This window comes from Sminthopsis crassicaudata, chromosome 2 (genome assembly GCF_048593235.1).
Source record: "Sminthopsis crassicaudata isolate SCR6 chromosome 2, ASM4859323v1, whole genome shotgun sequence".
Lineage (NCBI taxonomy): Eukaryota > Metazoa > Chordata > Mammalia > Dasyuromorphia > Dasyuridae > Sminthopsis > Sminthopsis crassicaudata.
The window spans coordinates 228,051,247-228,073,035 of record NC_133618.1 but is presented as its reverse complement, the minus strand read 5'-3'; the positions used below and the strand labels follow the sequence as shown (position 1 = coordinate 228,073,035).

The window sequence follows — 21,789 nt, the reverse complement described above, 5'->3', positions numbered from 1 at the left end:
GCTACTGTAAGACAGGTCTGTGCTTCTGCCTGTCCCCCCAGTGGAGTATGTGGCCCAATTCCCAGCTATCTACCAGGGAAGAAGGCAAGGAAAAATCAGGGGAGAGCTCCCAAGAATATAAGTGTCTGCAGAATTTACAACTACAACCTCTCAAATCTCTTACTGGACTTCTAGCAAGAATGTACTCTCCTAAAGCATATATACTAACAGGAAAGCAGACACTCATATTTGCAGGTGATCAATAGGTAAAGAGCACACTGCAGGTTAATTTATAATAATTTGAATCTTACAGTTTCTAACACTTGACTTTTAATCTAATTCTGGTTTGCTTCCTCAGCGGTTAAATGGATATTGCTACAAACAACCTCTTCCTGGTTTCTTTTGCAATTCAGAAGGTGAACAAAATCAGAAAGTAGGGGTTGATTGGTAAAGTGGCAGCCAGACTGAGAGAAGTTAAAAGGTACTGTTTCTATCCTAAAGTCAAATGAACTTTTGTTATTTTATACAGAAGAAGAAATTAAATAAAGAATCATGTAAGGAAGAGTGAGGTAAAACCTGTGGACAGCCAATATGTACCAGATATCCAAGCCCTGTTCAAACAGTTCAAACCCAGCAGTTTGGGTGGATTCCTGATGGTGAATTTATAAGGGGCCCTAAATAGCACAAACCCTGAAGGTTCTAAAGAAGTTGCAACCTTCATTAGTGAAGGGAGTACATACACATAGAGGACCAGGGTAGTATCAATTAAGAGAGGGAAAGGAGCTTCAAAGGCCATTTAGTCCAACCGCCTGGTTTTACAGAAGTAAAGAAACCAGAGAAATGAGGCAACTTTTATGGAATTACATAAGTAACATAAATGGAAGAATTAGGATTAGAACTCAGATCTTCTTGACTCAAAATCTAGCACTTTCTCCTATACCAAAGAAAAAGATTAATACAATCCCTTAAATATCAATGAGAAAAAAAGTAAACAAGATGCTATTGTCTTGCTGTGTACTTTCTATTACCTTAGAATAGTATTTTCCTCAAAAGGAGAAAGGGGACTGCTGCCTCCAAAATGAAGTAAACAGGTTTCAGGGCTCAGAAACAACACAGCTATGGCCTTAGGTAACATTTATTCATCACAAATTCTTCTTTGAGTTTGTAATATTATACTTAACTGTGAATAAATTTCAGTTACCATTTTTCATTTGGGTTTTGAATCTTCTTACTATCTTAATCTTTTAGCATCTTAAGTCTTTTTTCACAAACTAAAAGTTAGAAACATTCTTGAAAGTCAGATTCTAAATCCAAACAGCTATCAAATTGTGTATACCTTTTGATCCAGCAGTGTCTTTGTTGGATCTGTACCCTAAAGAGATCACCAATAAAGAGGAAAGGACCCTTGTGCAAAAAACATTTGTAGTGGCAAGGAACTAGAAATTGAGTGGATATCCATCAGTTGGGGAATGGCTCAATAAATTATGGAATATGAATGTAATGAAATATGAATGCAATGGAATGTTGTTCTATGAGAAATGATGAGCAGGATGATTTCAGAAAGGCTGGAGAGACTTACATGAACTGATGCTGAGAGAAGCGGTGGTGATTCAAGGAAATTCCAATAGTGGAAAGTGACATCCATATCCAAAGAGAGAATAATGGAGACTGAATGTGGATCAAAACATAATATTTTCATTTTTTGTTTTTGTTGATGTTGTTTGCTTAGTTTTTTTTCTCCTTTCTTCCCCCCTTTTGATTTGATTTTTCTAGCATAGCATGATGAATATGGAAATGTTTAGAATAATTAACATATGTTTATAGATTGCTTGCTGTCTTAGGGATGCGGGGAGAGCGGAAGAAAAATTTGGCACACAAGATTCTGCAGGGGTGAATGTTGAAAACTTTGTTATGTATTTGAAAAAAATATTATTAAAAAAATTTTAAATGTTTAAAAAAAGTAAAAAATCATAGATCTAATCTCCCACTCCTTGTAAAAATCTCTTCTCTAGCTTTACCAAAAGATGTCCCATCCAGTCTCCTATCAAGTACCTTGCTTCTGGCTTCTACATGAACTAAAGTTTCCCTATCAACATGTTTATTCCCTATGTTTTTCGGAGGCTGAGGTTAAGTGACTTGCCCAGGGTCACACAGCTAGGAAGTGTTAAGTGTCTGAGACCAGATTTGAACTAGGGTCCTCCTTAATTCAAGACTGGTGCTCTATCCCCTGCGCCACCTAGCTGCCCCTATTCCCTATGTAATAGTTAAAATAAAACTGTAGGGAGCCCACTACCTCTTCAAGCAGCTCATGTCATCAATGGAAGAACAGCTTTAATTATTAAAAAGAAGGGTTTTCCTTTTCAGTTGGCTTCACTATAATGGCTCTGGGCGTGTTTTCTTATGTGTAAAATAAGCAAGTTGGGAAGATCAACTCTAAGGTACCTTCCTCTAGTGCTCTTGCTCAGTGTGAAAAATTTCAAGATTTCTAGCATTCTTTCTATCTCAAATTCATTTAAAGAAAAACACTGATTCAGGGGTTATCTGGGAAGGCTCAAATAGGAATTCTTAGGGTCTCTGCAGGTGGCTGAACTATTTACAATCTGAATAGTCTTAGACACTTAACTTCTCTATAAAATGGAATGGGGCAGAGTTGGACAACATGAACTCTAAGGGCCCTTCTACCTCTCCATGTATAGGCCTATGAACTTACTAGGACCAATGCCCAGTGCCTTGAAAGCTAGCAAGCTAAAGGACACTGGGCCCAGCAGTCAAAAGCTTTCTCTTTTTCATATTAAATTCCTCAATCCCTTCAGTGTTTTTTGCTTTTCCAAGAACATGCTTTCCTGGTCCCACATCATCCTAATTGCACTTTAACCAGATCTTTAGGGTGGTGCCCAAAACTGAACACACCATTCTAACACAATATGATACTGTCTGATATATAGAATTCACCTTTTTATTACTTTATTACACCTTAACCCATCTTTATTGTTATACAACACTGTTTCTCTACTAATGATGCCTGACTCATCAAGACAAGAAAGTGACACAGGGTTCTTCACAGCCAGATCAGCCTCAGAGCCTAGCCAGAACTGTGCTGATCCAAGGACCAAGCTGGCTAACTTTGCAATGGCTCATTAGCAGCGATAAATTTTTTCAGCAAAAGCTACTTAAAAAAGGCCCTCCCTATCTTTCCCAGGCTGGCACAGAAGGGACTATTTAGTAGCCTAATCCCACTTTGACTTGCTATTTTTCACCTGAGGACACTCCTACTCCTAGGAGACTTTATATTAATGCCAAACTTGGTGAAAACATCCAATCAGCATAAGCACATCATAGTCCAGAACTCCTGAATTCAAGAGATCTGCCAACCTCAGCCACCCAGGGAAACGGAGATTATATAGGCTGAGCCTCAAAGGCAGTTCTTTGAAATCACAGCTCCTTAAAGTATTATTCCATCTGTCAATAGCTCTCCTTATGCTTACACAGCTAATGACCCAGGTCTTTTTCACATAAAATGCTGCCCCATCTTGTACCTGTGCAATTGATCTCTGAAGTTCGATGAGCCTACTAAATCTCATCTCACCAGATCATAAAAGACCATGGTTCATAGATCATAGTCCAATCTATCACCATGAATCTTGCTTCTATCATTCATTACATTAGCTACCTCTCCCAGTTTTGGGTCATCTGAAAATTTAACTCTGGGATCTTCATCCCAATTAATGACAGTGACCTGTGGAACCTGGCCCCTGATGTTCTGAGCCAACATCTGTCTCCATTAGACAACAATCAGTTACAGGGCAAAGTTGTACACCTGCCTCTAGTTACAGTTAAAGCCTCTAAGACTTAGTTGAAGGTCTTCAAATGCCACTGTGGTAGGGTAAAATAATCATTGTATCCCCTCCGGGGGTTTTAAACTCAGTAAACCTAACATATTATCAGCTTCTGGGCCTATGTTAGAAGTCTTCTTATAGAGTCACGTTCCACTGGATGGCCTTTCACAACCAAGTCTCCAAGACTTTACTAGAGGTGAAAAAGCTGGTACAAGTAGCATCCTCATTTTGTAGATGAAGAAACCAAGCCCTTTTCAGAGTTGCTAATCCCTCTTTGGGGTCTACCTTTCACTCAACTCCCCCATGTTGCTCTAAGTAGTTGTAGAATGCACAGCAGCCATACCCCAGTAAAACCATCTTGGCAAATGGGCTAAACAAGGCTGAGGGTAACCAACAGACCTCAATCAGTGAGCTGGAGGAATGTCTACCTCAAGCACATGAAGATTTCCCCAGTGGATGGATGAGAACAATTTGTTCCAATGGCCATCCATAGCCTTGGGCCATCGCCATTTTCTTGACTTTTACCTTGCTCTCCACTATGCGTCCCCCAACCCCTTGCACTCTGGAAGATCCAGTGAATTTGATGATTTTGCATAACCCTGCCTCAACTAAAATCCAATTCATGTGCATGTTAAGACATCCCCCATGATGAAACTGGTTCTCTTCAGAAAAGAAAATCAAACATTGCCACCCTCCTAATTCTGTCACCATTTAACTCAAATCTTACATTAAAAAGAAAACTGGTCACTTCTGAAACAAAAGAAAGACGTTATTACCATTCCACCTTTAATGGCAAAGAAACACAGGCTTCTTTTCATATCCTAGCCAAGGTTATATACAGATCCATGGACATTTCAGAAGGATAAAATTGGCAATTTACTACTTTGAGCAATCCTCAGATGAGAAATTTTTTGCTCGAATGGGATGCTCATCATTTTTTGTCCCCAGCTAATAGTTTGTGCCATTGATGATGCAGAGTTGCTCACTCATGACAAATGCCTGATGAGAGGTATGGACTTAATGGGGGGGAAAAATCAAAGAGTGGGGAAAGAAGGCCACAGAGACAAAGGAGGCACTATCCTCAATTTTTCCTTTAGAGAGGACAAAGTCTATCTAGCTTCCTCATGATTTCATAAACAGTGGCTCAACAGTCAACCTTGGAGTCAGAAAAACCTGGGTTCAAGTCCTGTCTGATATATACCTAATGATCTTGGGCAAGTCACTTCACCTTTCATGCTAGAGGCAACTTTCTCATACTTTAAATTCTACAAGTAGTGAATCTGCATTGGGAAGATAAGTGTTCTCACTGTGAGTCCCCTACGCCAATGAAATCACAAGTTTGATTTAAAAAAAGAAAATTTAGTCCCAGTCTGAAATGTAATTTTTAGAATTTGCCAATGTCCTGCAAGACAGTTGAGGATGGGTTGGGGGTAGGACTATTACTGCTAGTCTTCCAGTATACAGAAGAAGCATGGAGGTTCACAGAACTTTGTCTCACTCAGTATCTTCTCTCCCAAACAATGCTCAAAGCCCTGGAAGCTCTAGATCCCTGGCTAAGCATAAACAGGATCAGGTTTGGCCAAAGGCTTTCCAGGAGAATTGGGAAACCAGTCTAATAAGTGACCTGCTTGCCTGGGTCCTAATTGTAAAACAGAGGGGAGTACTAAATCTAACAGAACTGTCATGAGATTGAATCTCTAACAAAGCAGTACCCCTGGCTGTAAAAAACACTTTTTGGCCTCACTTCTTGGTTGGGACAGAACATAGTAATAAACCACAGAAAATGTATGGCATCTATCTTTGAGGGACAAGTGCAAGAATTGTACAGTTACCTATATTTCTGACAACCTGGGAGACTAGAGTCTATTCTCAGTGAGGAGTATGAAGAACCAATATAAAATCAATCCACCAAGATCACAGAGGATCCATGATATATTTAGATGTGATTGCTTTAATGGGAATGCTGTAACCAAAAAAATTTTTTTTACAAATAGGATGTCATGGAATATTAAATAAAGGAAAAACTGAAGCATGAGATGAGTGTTTATCAAGTTTTATGAGGCAAATGTGAAAAATCTCATAAATCTAAGTACATGGATGAAAATGGTGATGGGTAAGGAATTTATTCTTTTAATAAAAATTTTTAAAAGGAGAAAAAATGTTTTTTTTAAAAAGCTGAATTTAGGGACAGCTAGGTGGCACAGTGGATAGAGCACCAGCCCTGAAGTCAGGAGGAGCTGAGTTCAAATCTGTTCTCAAACACCTGACACGTCCTAGCTGTGTGACCCTGGACAAGTCACTTAACCTCAGCTGCCTCAGCAAAAAACAAACAAACAATAAGAAGAAGAAGCAGAATTTAATTTTAACTTCCTTTCTTCCCAACCTGAATTCAGCTCACTGAGCACTGGTCCTTCCTGTTAAGCAAATAAGAAGCTTACGTATCTCAGACCCTGAAAGGTAGTGTGGTATAATGGAAAGTTTGCTGGACCTGAAGTTAGGAGAGGCCTTGCTCAAATCCTGCCTCTAATACCTGCTAGTTATTTCAGTTTCTTCATCCTTAGAATGGGGATAATACTGTCCTTATGGTGCTTCTCACAAAGTTGTGGTGAAACTCAAGTGAAACAATGGATGTAAAAACTATATAATCCTTAATGTGCCCTATTTTTATTATCTTCATTTATTATCTTTATTTCTTATCATCATCTCATGGCAAGTTATCTGGTGTTTTATTGCTCTGCTAAGAGGATCCAGAAACCCTCCAAAAGAAATGAGAAGAGCAGATTTCAACAGTTCTAAAGGACAATCAGTATAGCTCTGCCTAGAGTAAATACTGAGCCTGGGCTAAAGGATAGTGTTTGAGAAACAGCCTAGTAGGAGATGACTGCCAACTGCCATGGCAGTTCAAAAAAACCAGCACCTTCCCCCTAAAGCAAAGAAATCCTGAGGTTCCACTAGCCCATAAATTTTTCCACAGGTCCTTTCCTCTCTCTCATCCTCCGCAAAGCCAATACTGCCAAATGGTGTTCATTTGGCTCCACAAAATTTCATATCAGTTTCCTTCTCACTACTCATATAGCCACCAGTCTTTATTAGCTGTAACAGAAAACTCTTACAATTGCCTCTTAATAGGGTTTCCCCTATTTTACAGGAGCCAAAAAAATATGATGATCTGTAGCTTCTCTGCTCCAAAACCTTCAGGAGCATCCCATTGCATCCCATAGGATGTAGACAAGTTCCTGAGTCTGGCTTTGATGGTCATTCAAAAATAGCTCTAACTTCTTCTTCTAGCTTTATTTCACATTATTCATTCTAGTTCCATTGGACTACTAGATTAACCCCAGAATTTAAGATTCTACCTCCTTCCTCTGACCATAATCAATCCCCTATACTCAGAATGTGCTTTTCTTCTTCCAATCTAATTTCTCTAATTTTTGTCTTCCTTCCTTCAAGGCTTCCTTGAAGCCTTCTGTAACCTCTCTCATAAGTATCAGGATTCTCAATTTATCTGTGTTTATTCATACACAGTTTATCTCTTCAGAATCTAAGTTATTTGAAGACAGATATGACTTTTTTTTTCTTTGTGTTCCCAGAGTTTAGTGTAGTGCCTTACATATAAGGACAGAGACTACTAGACCTGTGATTTCACTGATGGAGAGCCCTCCCAGAAGAAGAAATTCCCCCTACTGGTGAAGATTATCTTCTGTCTCCTCGACTTAGGAGAGATCCAAGAGTCTGGCCCAAAGTCTGAGAGCCAGTAGGACTTTGAAATGAATTCTCTTATTCCCTGTGCCATACATGCACTCAATAAATGTCTTATCATTATGGAAACTCCCATTTTCCTAATTTGTTGGTACTATCCTTCTTCATTTATATACCAGTCCCTAAGGCTATTTATCTCTCTTAACTTCTCTTCTTGATGTTCATATAATCTGGCTTACCCAGAAGAAAATGTCAAATGTGTATATGTTGCAGGGAAAAGGAGGAAGCTCTAAACATCAATCTTCAATAATTAGCTCTCATCTCTACCTCTAGGAGGTTCCTGAGAAAGGAATAATCCTACTATGAATAAGAAGTTATCTACAATCTATTGGCCATTTAGACATCAAAGTGACTTTGGTTTTTTGTTTTGTTTTTTATAAAAATAACTTTTTATTTTTCAAAATACAAAGATAGTTTTCAATATTCATCCTTACAAAACCTTGTATTCCAAATTTTCCTCTCTCTCTCCTCCTCTCCTACATAGCAAATAATCCAATATAGGTTAAACATGTGTAATTCCTCCAAACATATTTCCACACTTCTTATACCGCACAGGAAAGATCATAAGAGAAAAAAATTACAAAGAAAAAAACAAGCAAGCAAAGAACAACAAAAAATAAGATGAAATACTATCTACTGGTCCACATTTAGTCTCCATAGTCCTCTCTCTGGATGAGATAGCTCTCTCCATCACAAGTCTATTGGAATCACCTCATTGTTGAAAAGAACCAAGTCCATCACAATTGATTATCACATAATCTTGTTGGTGTGTACAATGTTCTCTTGCTTTTACTCACTTCACTTAGCATCAGTTCATGTATTCTATAACTTATTCAGCCAGTCCTCAACTAATGGGTCAAAATGACTTTGTTAAAGCACAGGTCTAATCGTGCCATTCCCCTAGTCAATAAATTCCAGTGGCTCCCTCTCACTTCTATGATCAAATATAAAACTGACATTAAAAGCATTTCCTAACCTTTCCTGCCTTTCTAGTCTTCTTATACCTTGATCTCTAACACATCTTCTTTGATACAGTGACACATTGGCCTCCTGACTAGTTGCATACACACACAAAAAAAGATACTCTTTTATCTTTTAGCTCTGGGAATTTTCTCTGGTGTTCCTCCTGCCTGGAATATTCTCCTTCAACCACTTACTCAACTTCCCTGGTAGAATAATAATGCCAAGCCTGGAGTCAGGAAGAACTCTTTTCCAGAGTTTAAATCTGACTTCAGTTCCTTACTATGCTGGCCAAGTCATTTACCCTTGTTTCCTCAGTTTCCTCATGAGGTAGAGAAGGAAATGGCAAACCAATCCAGTATCTTTGTCAAGAAAACCATAAATGGGGTCACAGAGAGTAGAACACAACTAAACAACAACAAAAACTTTGTACAAGAAACCCTTTTCAACTCCCCTTAATTCTAGTGACTTCATTTTGTATCAATGATTTCCTATTTATCTTGTATAGATCTTGCTTTGTCTATATTTGTTTGCATGTTGTCTCCCTCATTAGAGTGTAAACTCTTTGGAGACAGAGACTATCATTTGCCTCTTTTTGTATTCCCAGCCCTTACAGTGCAGTACCAAGTACATAATATTCTAATAATAATTATTAAAAATTAAAACATATTATTATTATGAAAATTCCAACCTGATGGACCCTCTAAAAGGGTTTCTGGGGCCACTATCTTTCTTAAGCTACTTTAAAAACCACTGCCTTTTAGCATGTGGGGGAGAAAGCATAAATAAGCCTTTAAAAAGCACCTTGCTCTTCCTAATAACTCAGAAAGGAAATAGGTAGGAGATATCCTGGGACTGGATTCCAAGCTGCTGTATAAAAAACATTGGGAACTATCATATTTATTTCTTATTTTGATTATACTAAAAAACAGCCAGATGTACTGAATTTCATGATGGAAAAACAGAATTTTCAGGGTTATATGAATAGCAGGAAGGGATAGTACAATCCTTTGATTTTATAAATGAAGAAGCTAAAACCCAGGGAAGTTAAGTGACTTTTCCAAATTTATCTAAGTTAAGGGTCAAAGGCAGAATTTAATCGATGACACTCCTGAGTCCAGGGTACAAAAGAAGATTCCCTAGGTGGGACTCTGAATGTGCCTTGGATAAAGATGTCCAATTTTAAACTCAACAGAGATAGTAATAGGAGACATATAAAAGATTTTCTATAGTTTTTGTGCTTAGGAGTTCCAAAACTAACTTTATGTGATAATTAATAACAACAATAATAACTAGCATTTCTATACTTATGCCTGGTTAAGCATTTCACAAATATGATCTCATTTGATTCTTAGTGAAGTTAATAATAATAGCACTAGTGAAATTAAGTGCTATTATTGTCTCCATTTTACATGTGAGGAACTTGAGGCAGAGATAAAATGACTTGCCCAGTGTTACACTGCTAGTAAATGTCTAAGGCTGGGTTTAAATTCAGGTCCTCTTGACTCTAGGCTCAGCAGTCTATCCACTGCACCCAACTAATTACCTCTCTCAGCAATAGTACCACAGAAAAAATGGTCCTTGGTAAACTATGACTGCTGCTATTGCTGCTACTACAACTACTGCTACTATTATTACCACTACTACTGCCATTACTACACTACTACTATGACTACTAAACTAGTAGTTTACTGCTAAAACATTTCTAGTCCATATCCCCATGTAGAAACTCCTTTTACCAATACAGATCAGCAACTCTGTAGTTTCTAGCTAGTCTTCAGAATTTGCCAGATGAACACCACAATCTCACAGCTAGCTTGGGTCAGGGGGAGTGTCTGAACCCAGCCAGGTCTCAGTGCCTCCTTGGCTGCCTCTCACAGCTTCACACATTGACATCAGCTGCAATAAGCAGGTGGTATGGCAGCTCTGGTATAGGTCCAGACAAAATACATATTCAGAAAACAAAAAACAAAACAAAACAAAAATTAGCGAGTAGGAGAAAAGTCAGGGAACAAGACCAGAAGGAAATGGGAAAAATGAAGTAAAACTGGCTACTGAAAAGATAAAAGTTTTTAATTTTAGTATTTATAGGCATTTCTTTCCATTTGACCTACTCTGACTTTTTATAGGAGGCCTAGCCCAAGGAGAAGACAGGTCCAAGGTCACATTGTAAGTCAATGGCCCAGATGGGCAAGGGACAAGAAAGTTTATACCCCGTACCAAACCAGATGGGTGGGTGGAGGCAGATAAGATGGTCAAAAGACCTTACAGTCAAGGAGGGGCAAGAATAAATTGCAAGTAGAGTGCCCTCAGGGCCTCCAGGTATAATCTAGGACAGAAAAAAAAAAAAAAAAAGGGAAAACAGAGTTTGGGTTGTGGAAATGAAATTTTCCTAATCTACAACATTGCAGGGAAACCCAACTTCTAACAGCAGAAACTTGTACCTGCAGCTAGACTCTAGCAAGAAAAATTGAAAATGTCCTCTTTCCTCATATCAATCAAGACAAAGTACTGAGGATATAGAAAGAGGTAAGACAGAATCTCTGCCCTTAATTAAGGGGGTGGGACAGCTAGGTGGTGCAGTGGTTAGAGCACCAGCCCTGAATTCAGGAAGACGCAGAGTTCAAATCTGATCTCAGACACTTAACTATGTGACCCTGGGCAAGTCACTTAACTCCAGCCTCAGGGGGAAAAAAATATTAAAAAAAAAAAAAATTAAGGGAGTGGGGGGACAAAAAAAAAAAAAAAAAATATATATATATATATATACAAACAAGCTATTTTCAGGCTAAATAAGAATTAGAGAAAGTTCCTATAGAAAATGGGATTTTAATTAAGATTTAAAGGAAATCAAGGAAGCCAATGATGAAGAGCATTTCAGATAATTATTGTTCTATAAGAAATAATGAACAGGCTGATTTCAGAAAAGCCTGGAAAGACTTACATGAATTGATGCTTAGTGAAGCAAGCAGAACCAGGAGAAAATTTTTTAACAACAAGATTCTGTAATGATTAACTGTGATGGACTTGGCTCTTCTCAACAGTGTGGTGATTCAAGGCAATTCCAATAGACTTGGAATGGAAAATGCTATCTGCATCCAGAGAGAGAACTAGAGAGACTAAATATGAATTAAAGGATAGTATTTTCACCTTTTTGTTTGTTTTCTTTCTAGTGTTTTTTTTCCCCTTTTGGTCTCATTTTTCTTGCACAACATTCCATGACAAATATGGAAATATGTTTAAAAGAATTGCACATATTTACAAATATCAGGTCTGCTTGCTGTCTCGGGGAGGAGGGAAATAGGGGAAGAAGGGAGAAAAATGTGGAACATAAAATCTTATGAAAATAAAAGTTAAAAACTATTTGTACATGTATTTGGAAAAATAAAATACTACTGAAAAGAAAAAAAAAAAAAAAAAAAAAAACAAATGAAGAGTATTCCCGGCATGAGAGACAATTGGGAAAAATGCCCAGAGTTGGGAAATGGAGTATCTTGTTTGTGGAATAGTCAAAAAGTCAGCATCACTGGTTCAATGAGTATGTGGTAGGAATTAAAGTGTAAGAAGAATAGAAAAATAGACAGGCCTAGGTTAGGATGGGTTTTGAATGCCAAACGCATCACTTCCTATTTGATTCTGGAAGCAATAGGGAGCCACTGGAGTTGACCTTCGAGGGTGAGAGAGATTTGGTCAGACCTGAATTTTAGGAGGACCACTTTGGTGGCTGAGTGGAAACTGGAGGGAGGCAGACTCACAAGCAGTCTATTACAATAATCCAGATGGGAAAAGCTGAGGGCCTACACTAGAACGGTAAGAGTGCCAAGGGAGAAAGGAAGTGAGAGATGTTACAAAGGGGAAATTGACAACCGTGTGCTTTAATTCATGTTTGCTGATGATGACTATTTCATCCCATAGATTGCAGAGTGGTCTCCCATGCCTGGGATGCACTTCTGTACCTATACTTCTTCTACAATCCCTTGTTTTCTTCAAAACAATCCAAAGACCATCAACTACCTAGAATCTTTTAAAATTCCTTCCAGTGTCCAGTGCCTCCCCACAAATTTGCCTTCCATTTATTTCACTTATTTATTTCTCCCAATAAATTGTAAGGGAAGGGAATGCTTCATTTCTGTCTTTTTATTACTAATATCTAGTATAGTACCAGAAACATAAATGTTTGCTGAAAAGGAGAATGGCTCTTCCAGCCTGTTCAAAACAGTTTCCAGGACATTCAGCTTGAAATCCACACAATACTCTCCCATGCTGCACATCAGCCTCTTACTTATGAACTTGTAAACTCTTATAAAACTGCTGTTTGCTGAGGCTTCTTTTATCCCCAATAAAAGAAACTAAGGTATAAAGAGGCCAAATTCCAAGACCAAAGATAGAAGCCTCTGAGTCTCACTGTTCTATTCCTGGCCCTAAATATCTCTCTAAATTTCTTCCTAATAGTTTCTCTTCTTTTCTTACAGCCAAGCTAGGTATTTTTAGCCCCTGACTGATGCATGAAAAATCTGCTATAACCATTTCCATCACAATAAATTTCCAGACTACTTGGAAAAACCTTCCAACTTTGATGTTATAGTCTTTACCTGAGGCTACATCCTCGCTTCTTCTCTTTTCCCAAGCAAGGTTCCTTCAATCTTTCCATCTTGGGCTATGTGGTTCTATATAGAGTCCTATCCTTATATTGCTACTGATGAAATGACGGGTTTTTTTCCTTCCCTCAGTGTCCTCTTTGGGTTAAAAGAGTTCCAGAGGGCTAGAAGAGTTTCTAAAGTGATGGTGTGACAGCCTTCCCTATGTACATGACAGCATCATATTTCACTGGAGATAGTTGGCCTTTCTACCGCTTGGCTGAGGTTAGAGGACTCACTACCTGTATGACTTTGGGTAAGTCACTTAACCAGTCTGGGTTTTCCCCACCTATAAGATTAGGAAGTTGGACTAGACCATCTTTAAGATCTATGATGCTGTCATTCTTTGCACCACAGTACTCTCTCTTCAAGGCTGTGTCTAGAACACTGTAGATTCTAAGGAAGGAGAAATGAGGAATCTAACATTCTGGAAAGACTAATTCTGACTTGTCTTTGACTTTATATATACTAAGATTACTTCCCAGGTTGGAGAGTAAAGGGGTGGCAAGGGTTGGAAGAATTACTGGATTTTCCTTAAGAGATTAGAGCTTAGAATTATTTGCTATTTTTTGTCACTAGCCAAACTGGGCTCAAGTTAAGTATTCAAATTCAGTCCTTCTGAATCCAGGGACCTGGGAAAATGTGACAAGGACCAATCCAATATGGTTAAGTCTTTATATAAAGAGGGGAAGGATGTTTTATGAATGACTCTTGTTGGTCCCTGGATGTTTTAAACATAATAATGAATGAGGGATAGACATGGGGAAAGGGAATACTGAGTCACTTTCTGGAAAATGTTTTTGGTAAAGTCAAATCCTTCAAGGCTGTTGGGATCAGTGGATTAGAAAACTGGCCTCAGTGTAAGGGAAATGTGGGCTAAGGTCCCTGCTCTGATACATAAGGGCTATTTAACCTTGGGCAAGCAGCTCTTTAAAACTGACTATAAGGTCCAGAGGAAGTCCTAAGCTGCATCCATAAGGACTCTCCTTACTGAGAATTCATACACCAATGAAATCATAGGTCCAGTCAAAAAAAAAATAAATAAAGTCAAATCAGTAGAAAAGGCAAGAAATCCACACATAATCATAAAATTTGTAAGATCACTGACCTGACATGACATTTGCTTGGGTCTGAAGTAAGGAGGTTATTATTTCAAAAAGTTAACTTGTTTGTTGCTTGACTAGTGATTTAACTATAATAATACTGAACTATAGAAATTCTGGGTTCCAATCCTGATTCTGTTACAAACTAGCTGTGGGACATCAGGAGAATCTGTTGATCTCTCTAGTCATTTCATCGTATAAAACTGTACTAGGTAAATTCTTATGTACCAGAACAAGGCTGATTTATCAAACTTGTATACCCCTCTAAAAGTTTCTCTTCAGGTTATAGGTGAACTGAAGACATCAGCATATGCTTTGTTTCTTTCTGATGAATTTTACACCCAGGCTTCCACTTCCCTGGAGAAGTACTCCAGGAAGACAAGGTCCCATTTTACAGTGGGTGGGTCCTAGCCAGTTACTCCTTAGTTCCTCATCTTTTGAAATGCCAAACCTAAAATAGGATTATAAATCACAAAGAACAGATCCAGAGATCATCTAGTTGGCAAACTGCAGCCCTTAAAGGCCTCTGTGGCTGAAAAAAGTTTTTACATTTTAAATGCAATAACTTTATTTCAAAGTGTAAAAATGATCCCCAGGCCATACAAAAAATCTTGCTCACCCTTCACCCAATCTAATTCTTTCATTTTATAGATGTTCATGGATATGAAGAAGATTGCACAGTCACAGTCATCGGCTGAATCCAAATTTGAACTCAGATCCTGACTCCAAATCCAATGCTTTTTCCACAGTACTATGAAACTTCTATCCCAATATGTGAATTTAATCTGAATAACTACATAAAAACATCCTTGGAATCAGGAAGGATTTGATGCATCCTGAGTTTTAAAAATACCTTTCCAACTTTTCTAGTCTTCTTATACCTCCATCTTCTCAATATACTCTAAAATACAGTGTTACTAGTCTCCTTGCTGTTTCTGGAAAAAAAATTAAAACATTCTATCTCCCTCCCCACTCAAAGCCTTTTTTTCTTGGCTATCCCCCATGACTGGAACGCACTCTCAATGAAGTTGGGAGACATTGGCCATTATTATTTACAAGCGGTCTCCTTTAGAGTGTAAGTTCTTAGAAGGCCAGGACTGTTTTGTCTTATCTTTGAATCCTCTGACCTTCTGGAGGACTTGGTAAACAGCAATCACTTAATAAAAGCTTGCTGATATAACCTCTGGGAGAAAAAAAAAAAATCACTTAACCAGTTTAGAATCAAATCTATAAGAAATCACAGTTGGGGGGCTAAGGGTGGTTTATTTTTCAGAAAAATAAAAAATAATCCTGAGAACTGCCTAATCACTCCAATTCCAGAGAGCCAAGTGTTATTTCCCTGTCATTTTCAGCTCCTGCTAGTCCCCTTTTTAGCCCAACAGCAACAATCCAGTCAGTTCCCCAACTTGACTCCACTCCATGTTCCAGAAATAACTTGCTGAGTTCCACCTCCCTCCCAGTCCCAAACTAATGTTCGGAAGTCATTCCAAGGATAGAAGGTCCAATTCAATTTCTCTAAGGTTACTTTAGCCAAAAAGGGATTAAGTCCAAAAGGAGGCGTTCTTACCTTTCAGGAATGAAACCTGGAGTGAGAGGCAACTGTGATTTGCAAAAAGAAGCCTCAGAAAAATCCTGCCTAGTTCAGGTGAAAATTTTCTTTTCATCTCCTCCAAAAATATGTTCCCTTCCCCTTCAGCCCCCTTGCTGATGAAACTCTAGGATATGTTCTAAATGACTTGGTGACAGTGTGGCTTGAGCCAGGATGAGAGTTTTGGTGGAAGAAAGGGGATGTGTATGCACTGAGTTTGGGACTGGTGAGTAAAATTCTCCTGCTGCCTTTCTAGTCAGTCTCTTGAGAGGTAGCCAAGAACCGATGAGTCGGAAAAGTACAGAGCAAGAGAAGGCCCATTAAATATGTCTAAAAGACCAATGATGAGAGGCTGTGTCTGTGGCCTAGGAAGTTATGACACTGAATAATCTGCCTGCATTCCACTGAATTTTTAAAGCCTTCAAAGTGTTATTTGGAACCCTCCCCATTCCACCACCTGAAGTAATGAAACTAGGGATAGATTCTCCTCAGTGTTTTTGTTATTCATCCCACCTGCAGTAAGAGGAGGTGCCCGAGAAAGAGAGCAGAGGCTAACAGGATCTATCACAACAGGCAACACAAGATCCCACAGATAAATGGAGGAGACCCCTCGGCTTACCCTTCTTGAACTCCTCTAGCATGGCGTCCAGCTTGGTGTCGTGGAAGACAAAGTGAACGGGGTGGTTGTAGAAGCGAGTGATGGTTTTCAGAGGCGTGCAGTCGTCCGGGTCCACGAAGGCCAGGTCCTTGACGTAGAGGATATCCACAATGTTGGACTGCTCCTCCTCGTACACGGGGATGCGCGTGTAGCCACTTTCCATGATCTCTGACATGGTGTTGAAGTCCAGGATGGCATCGCTTCTGATCATGAAGCAGTCGTGGAGCTGGGTCATGATGTCCTCCACCGTTTTGGTCCTGAGCTCCAGGGCTCCTTGGATCATGTTGAGCTCCTCTTTGACCAGGTCGTTGTAGGGCTCTGTCACCTTTAGCATCTCCATCAGCCTTTCCCTGTTGTAGATGGTGCCGATCTCCTGGCCCAGCACGTAGTCCAGCACCTTGCTGATGGGGTAACTTAAGGGGAAGGTGATGATCATGAACAGCTTGGTGACATTGAGCGTGTTGGCACCCACGGCCAGGCCGTGGCGGGAGCATAAGGCCTGGGGCACGATCTCCCCAAAGATGACGATGCCGATGGTGGAGGAGGCCACAGCCACCACTCCGGAGCCCAGCAGGTTGTCCAGGAGGATGGTGAGGGAGGTGTTGACCAGCACGTTGCCCAGGAGCAGGGAACACAGCAGGTAGTTGCCCTTCCTTCGAACGGGCTCGATTTTTCGGGCGTACCTCCTTTCCTTCTCCCTGCCACAGTTCTGAACAATCCTCAGCTCCATGGGGTCCAGGGCCATGAGGCCGAGGTTGAGGCCTGAGAAGATGCCCGAGAGCACCAGCAGCACCAGCAGAAGCATGATGTTCAGCCAGAGGGGCATTATCCTTTTCTCCCTCTCCATGAGGAAGAGCAGGGTGTCCGTCCCGGGCCACCTCAGCCACTGGCCCTCGGCCCAGGTGCACAGGCCGTAGAGCCTCGAGTTCTCACTCCTCCTCAGGTATTTGCTTTCCATGAGCAGCAGCATGATGGAGTTGTCCGTGCTCACATTGATGATCTTGTGGATCAACAGGTCCCTGGAGATGCCGATGCAGACGTTGGTCTGGTAGATGTCCTGCATGGTCTCCAGCTCGGTGAAGGTGATGTGGCCCAGGGAGTAGTCGTCCAGGTGGATGCCATACAGCCTCAGCCTCACCATGCTGCCCTCGGTGACGTAGAGGATGCCATCCGAGTTGATCCCGCACGTACTGTTGCAGGTATCCAGCCTCATGCCAAAGATTTTGGACTGGTCCTGGCCCCAGGTACCCCGGACCCACAGCAGCAGCCCCAGCGCCGCCAGGAGGAGGCGCCCTCGGGCCCGTCCTCCCCGCCGGGCCCGGGCCCAGGCCCCCGCCCCCGCTGCCCGGCGCCATGTTGCTCCTGCTGCTGCCGCCGCGCCCCAGTGCCCCCAGCCCCCCGCCGCGCGGCACCTCTCAGCGCCACCGCTGCAGCCGCTCCGCTGCCGCCGAGCCAACTGCCCGGGCCGCGGGCCTGACGTCACACCGGCGGCCCGCCCCCCGGGCCACAAGCACACACCCAGTCCCACGCCCCCTCCGTCGGGAGCCACGCCCACTCATTTGCATGATGCCGCCTCCTTAAACCCCTTCCTCCTTCCTCCACCTCCTCCCTCTCTTCAGAGGTACCCGCACCTATTGCCTTGGTTTAAGGGAGTCTGGACTCTTAAGGTGGAACTGGGATGGACCGGGATCGTACGATTCTTGAAGTTGAGATGTGAAATGGACATTAAAGGTCTAGTCAATTCTCTTTCACAGACGAGAAAAGAGAGACCCAGAGGGAAGTGGCCAAGGTCAGACGCAGCGAGTGCCAAGGTTAAGATTTGAATTTGGGGCAAGGCGGCGTCCCACTCCCTCCTCTTTTAGTGTGTTCCATAGAATCGTCTCAAGATCCTGAAACTCTAGAACCGAGAGACTTTGGAAGTCATCAGGTTCAGTCGTGGACCCCGGAGAGAGCCCGCGGGCTGCTTTGTCCGCCCCAAGTCTCTCTCGCTCCGGGCGGCTGCTAAAGCACGGCTCCGACCCCAAAGCAAACCTACGGACTTCGTTACCTCCAGGACTAGATATAAAACCCTGGGCCTGATGGTCAATATCTTCAGTAGCCCCCCCCCCCCCCACTTTTCAGACCTCCCTAACCTCCCGCCACAACCCTCCTGCTTATCTCTGGACTCGGGCATTTCTCCAGCGCGGAATTCCCCTTCCCTATCTCTGCCTGCAGGCTTCCCGGCTTCTGCCCGAGGCCTTCTCCCTGAGCCTTCCCCTCCGGGCCCTTCCCCGGCTCGTATCTCCCGCGCATCTCGTCTGCGTTTTGTTCGTACACAGTTCTTTGCACGTTCCTGAGTCCGAATGTGGCCTCGGACACTCACTAGCTGTGGGACCCCGGCCGAGTCTGTTAGCTCTGCCTCAGTTTCCTCACCTGTCAAATGAACTGGAGAGAAGAAACGGCAAGAAAACTCCCCACCGGCCACAGAGTCGGATGTGACTGAACAATAACAACTTTCATTACGAGATTCCGGGAGCCTGGAGATGAGGGCACTTCTTGTTTTTTGTCTGACTTTATGTCCCCACGCCCAGCCCGGTACTTAGCTAGCAGGTACTTAATAAATGCGGATTAAGCTGCGATTTAGGAAACAGACCCACCCAGGCAGGGGAGACACTGACCAGGGTTAATACAAGTGAGCCCAAGGAGTAGCGGGTTGGAAACCAGCCTCTGATTCTACAGCACCTCACCTGGATCCCAGAAGGGGCGCCTCTACATCTACGATCGTACGCAACTTCTCAGTTTCCACTTTTGTAAACGAGGCAAGCAATGATCTCTAAGGACTCGGGCCTGCATCTGTAACAGCCAGCCACATTAGGGGAAAGAACCCCGAGAGCCGCTGGCTTCAAATTCCAACTTTGTCACTTGATGGAGGAGTGGATTAGAGCACCTATAAAGTCCTTCTTTTACAGCTAAGAGAAAAGAGAAAAGACATTAAATTTCAGCCACCTTACATTCGGTCCAGCACTCCATGATGTTGCAATTTTTTCTTGTTTGTTTCCTCATTCTTTTCATTACATTTAAAAAACATCTATTCATCTGCTGTGAATACAGAAACAGGTTAGGAACTAGGAGAGAGAAAAAATTTGGTAATACCTGGTTGACATCCTCTTAGAAATTAGGCCATTTTTTTTCTCAGCTTATCCAAAATTCCACTGTATTTTCTACTTTACTGTCCATCATAATGTATACATGCAACATTAATATGAACAAATCCTTCCAGGAAAGGGCCACAAATCAGAGAGACAAAAGTTAAAGTATTCCATTTATCAAGGTACCTCCGCTCTAGGACTAGCAGAGCTTACCCTCTTTTCTTTCAAAATTAAGAATTCTCTTTTATGTTGCTTATGTCCATCAAAAGATACATACATCTGAGGAATAACTGACAAAAGGTTTTCCATTTCTACTTTTTCTTTTCCACATCAAGAAACTTCCAGGAAAGCTCCACTGTCAAATTTATGGGAGAATATGGGCAAGTCTCATTCATAACAACAGAAAGCATGGATGTCACCTACTTCAATGGAAGGATTAACAATATCAGTAAGACCAGAGATTATTTGGAGTAGCAAAACTGGAATTATCTCCTTTGATTAAACAGTGTTAGAATTCAGAAAATCACATTCATTTCATTGGGCTAATCCAAGGTCAAGACTAGTTTTCTAGTTCTAATCTTAATCGGGACTAGTGTGTGTTACTATTAGGACCATAGAATCAGATCTACAGCCACAAGAGACTTTAGAGGCCAGCTTGTGTGCTTGAGGTCACACAGGTGGCAAGGTGATCAATGGCAAAGTCTCCCTGGGAACCCAGTCAGTCAACAAGCATTTATTGAGCATTTACCAGGTACTAGTACTAGGTACTTTTTTTGAAAACTGGGATTATTAAAAAAAAGGTTGTCTGCCCTTAAAGAAGTCAACTCCCATTCATTAGGGCAAAGGGGAGTTCATTCCTGGATTACTTGAGCATTAGATACTTTGTAATTTGTAGTGTGTTTCATCAATAGAAGTTATTCATACTATTCCTAGTACTTGAGGAAAAGGAATTCTGAGTGCCATTGCCTGCACCTTAACCCTATTCCTCCTCCTTCTTCTTCCCCCTCCTCCTTCTCTCTCTCCCCCTTTTCCCCTTCTCCTCTCTTTTCTCCTTTCTCTCTTCCTCTATTTCTCTCCCATCTGTAGACTCTCCCTCTCTCTGTGTCCCTCCTTCCATCCTTTTTCCCCTTCCTTTCCCACTCTCCCCTTCCCCTCCAAATTGTATGGGGTAGCTGAAGAGCTAAAACACTTTGCAGTGAGTGGGCAGGCAGGATGAAGGATGAGAGGTGGCATTTTAGATCAGGAAAGTCAGTTCCTGAACTACCAAGAATAAACCTTTGTTCTCACAGTCTGTACAATTAAATCTTGAATACTAGGCACTGTAAGTGTGAGTTAAAAAGTTGATCTGCCCTGATAAAATGAGCTCAAAGGAGCTCCAATACACATAAATGTAATTTCAGGAAGGCACACATACTTTTTGTTTTAAGGGCTTCCACCAGAAGTATGGGTACAAATTTTATTCTATCTCCTCTACCCCCAAAATGCTGATACTTCAGTTTATTTTTCTAATCCAATTAGACATTAAAAATCAATCCTTGATGGGGGTGAGGAGAGCAACTATTCATTGTCATAATATCCATGTATTAGGGAGGAGGAAGAGACAGAGAGAACTATGAGCTGGGTCTCCATGCCCACCTCTGCAACTGGTAGATTATTATTGGATGGCCCAGAAAATAGGAGTACAGTAATAGCTTGTTTTTAGTGGGAGGGCCTGACCTGAGGACATATGTTTGACTACACTTTCCCCAGTTCTCATTTTATTGAGCAATAAGCTGATACCTAACTTGAGGAATGTGCACAGAATAGACCCTGCTTGGGGGGGAAATACAAAGGAAACAGCTGGAGTAGGCAGGTATTACCTCTGACCCTCAAAGAAGTCATTCCCCTCCCCCACTCCAACAGGCTCTAACCCTGGGCCTCACAAGGGCATCTGAAGTACTGTATTCTGAGAGTAAATCCCATTCTAGAGGACTGGGCTCAATCTTAAGAGAAGATTCTCCAAGCCCACTCATTCTCAGCTATTTTGAGCAGATCGTAATTGAATACTGTTTGCCATTTTCCTTTTTCACTATGCTTAGAAGTTTTCTAATTCTCATGATTATTTAGAGTTTGTTTAAATATATGTCTTTTTTAAAACATGT

At 41.3% G+C, this 21,789-nt stretch overlaps 1 protein-coding gene across 1 annotated transcript in view; it reads right to left on the bottom strand.

Moving 5' to 3' along the window:
• The window catches only part of CNNM4 (cyclin and CBS domain divalent metal cation transport mediator 4), a 55,545-nt gene extending 37,655 nt beyond the window's left edge, over positions 1–17,890 (bottom strand). The window contains 2 exon segments of the mRNA XM_074288419.1: positions 16,482–17,850; positions 17,852–17,890. Of these exon segments, the coding sequence (XP_074144520.1) occupies positions 16,482–17,850; positions 17,852–17,875 (1,393 nt within the window). The 5' untranslated portion in view covers positions 17,876–17,890.
• Between the last annotated feature and the right edge of the window lie 3,899 nt (positions 17,891–21,789).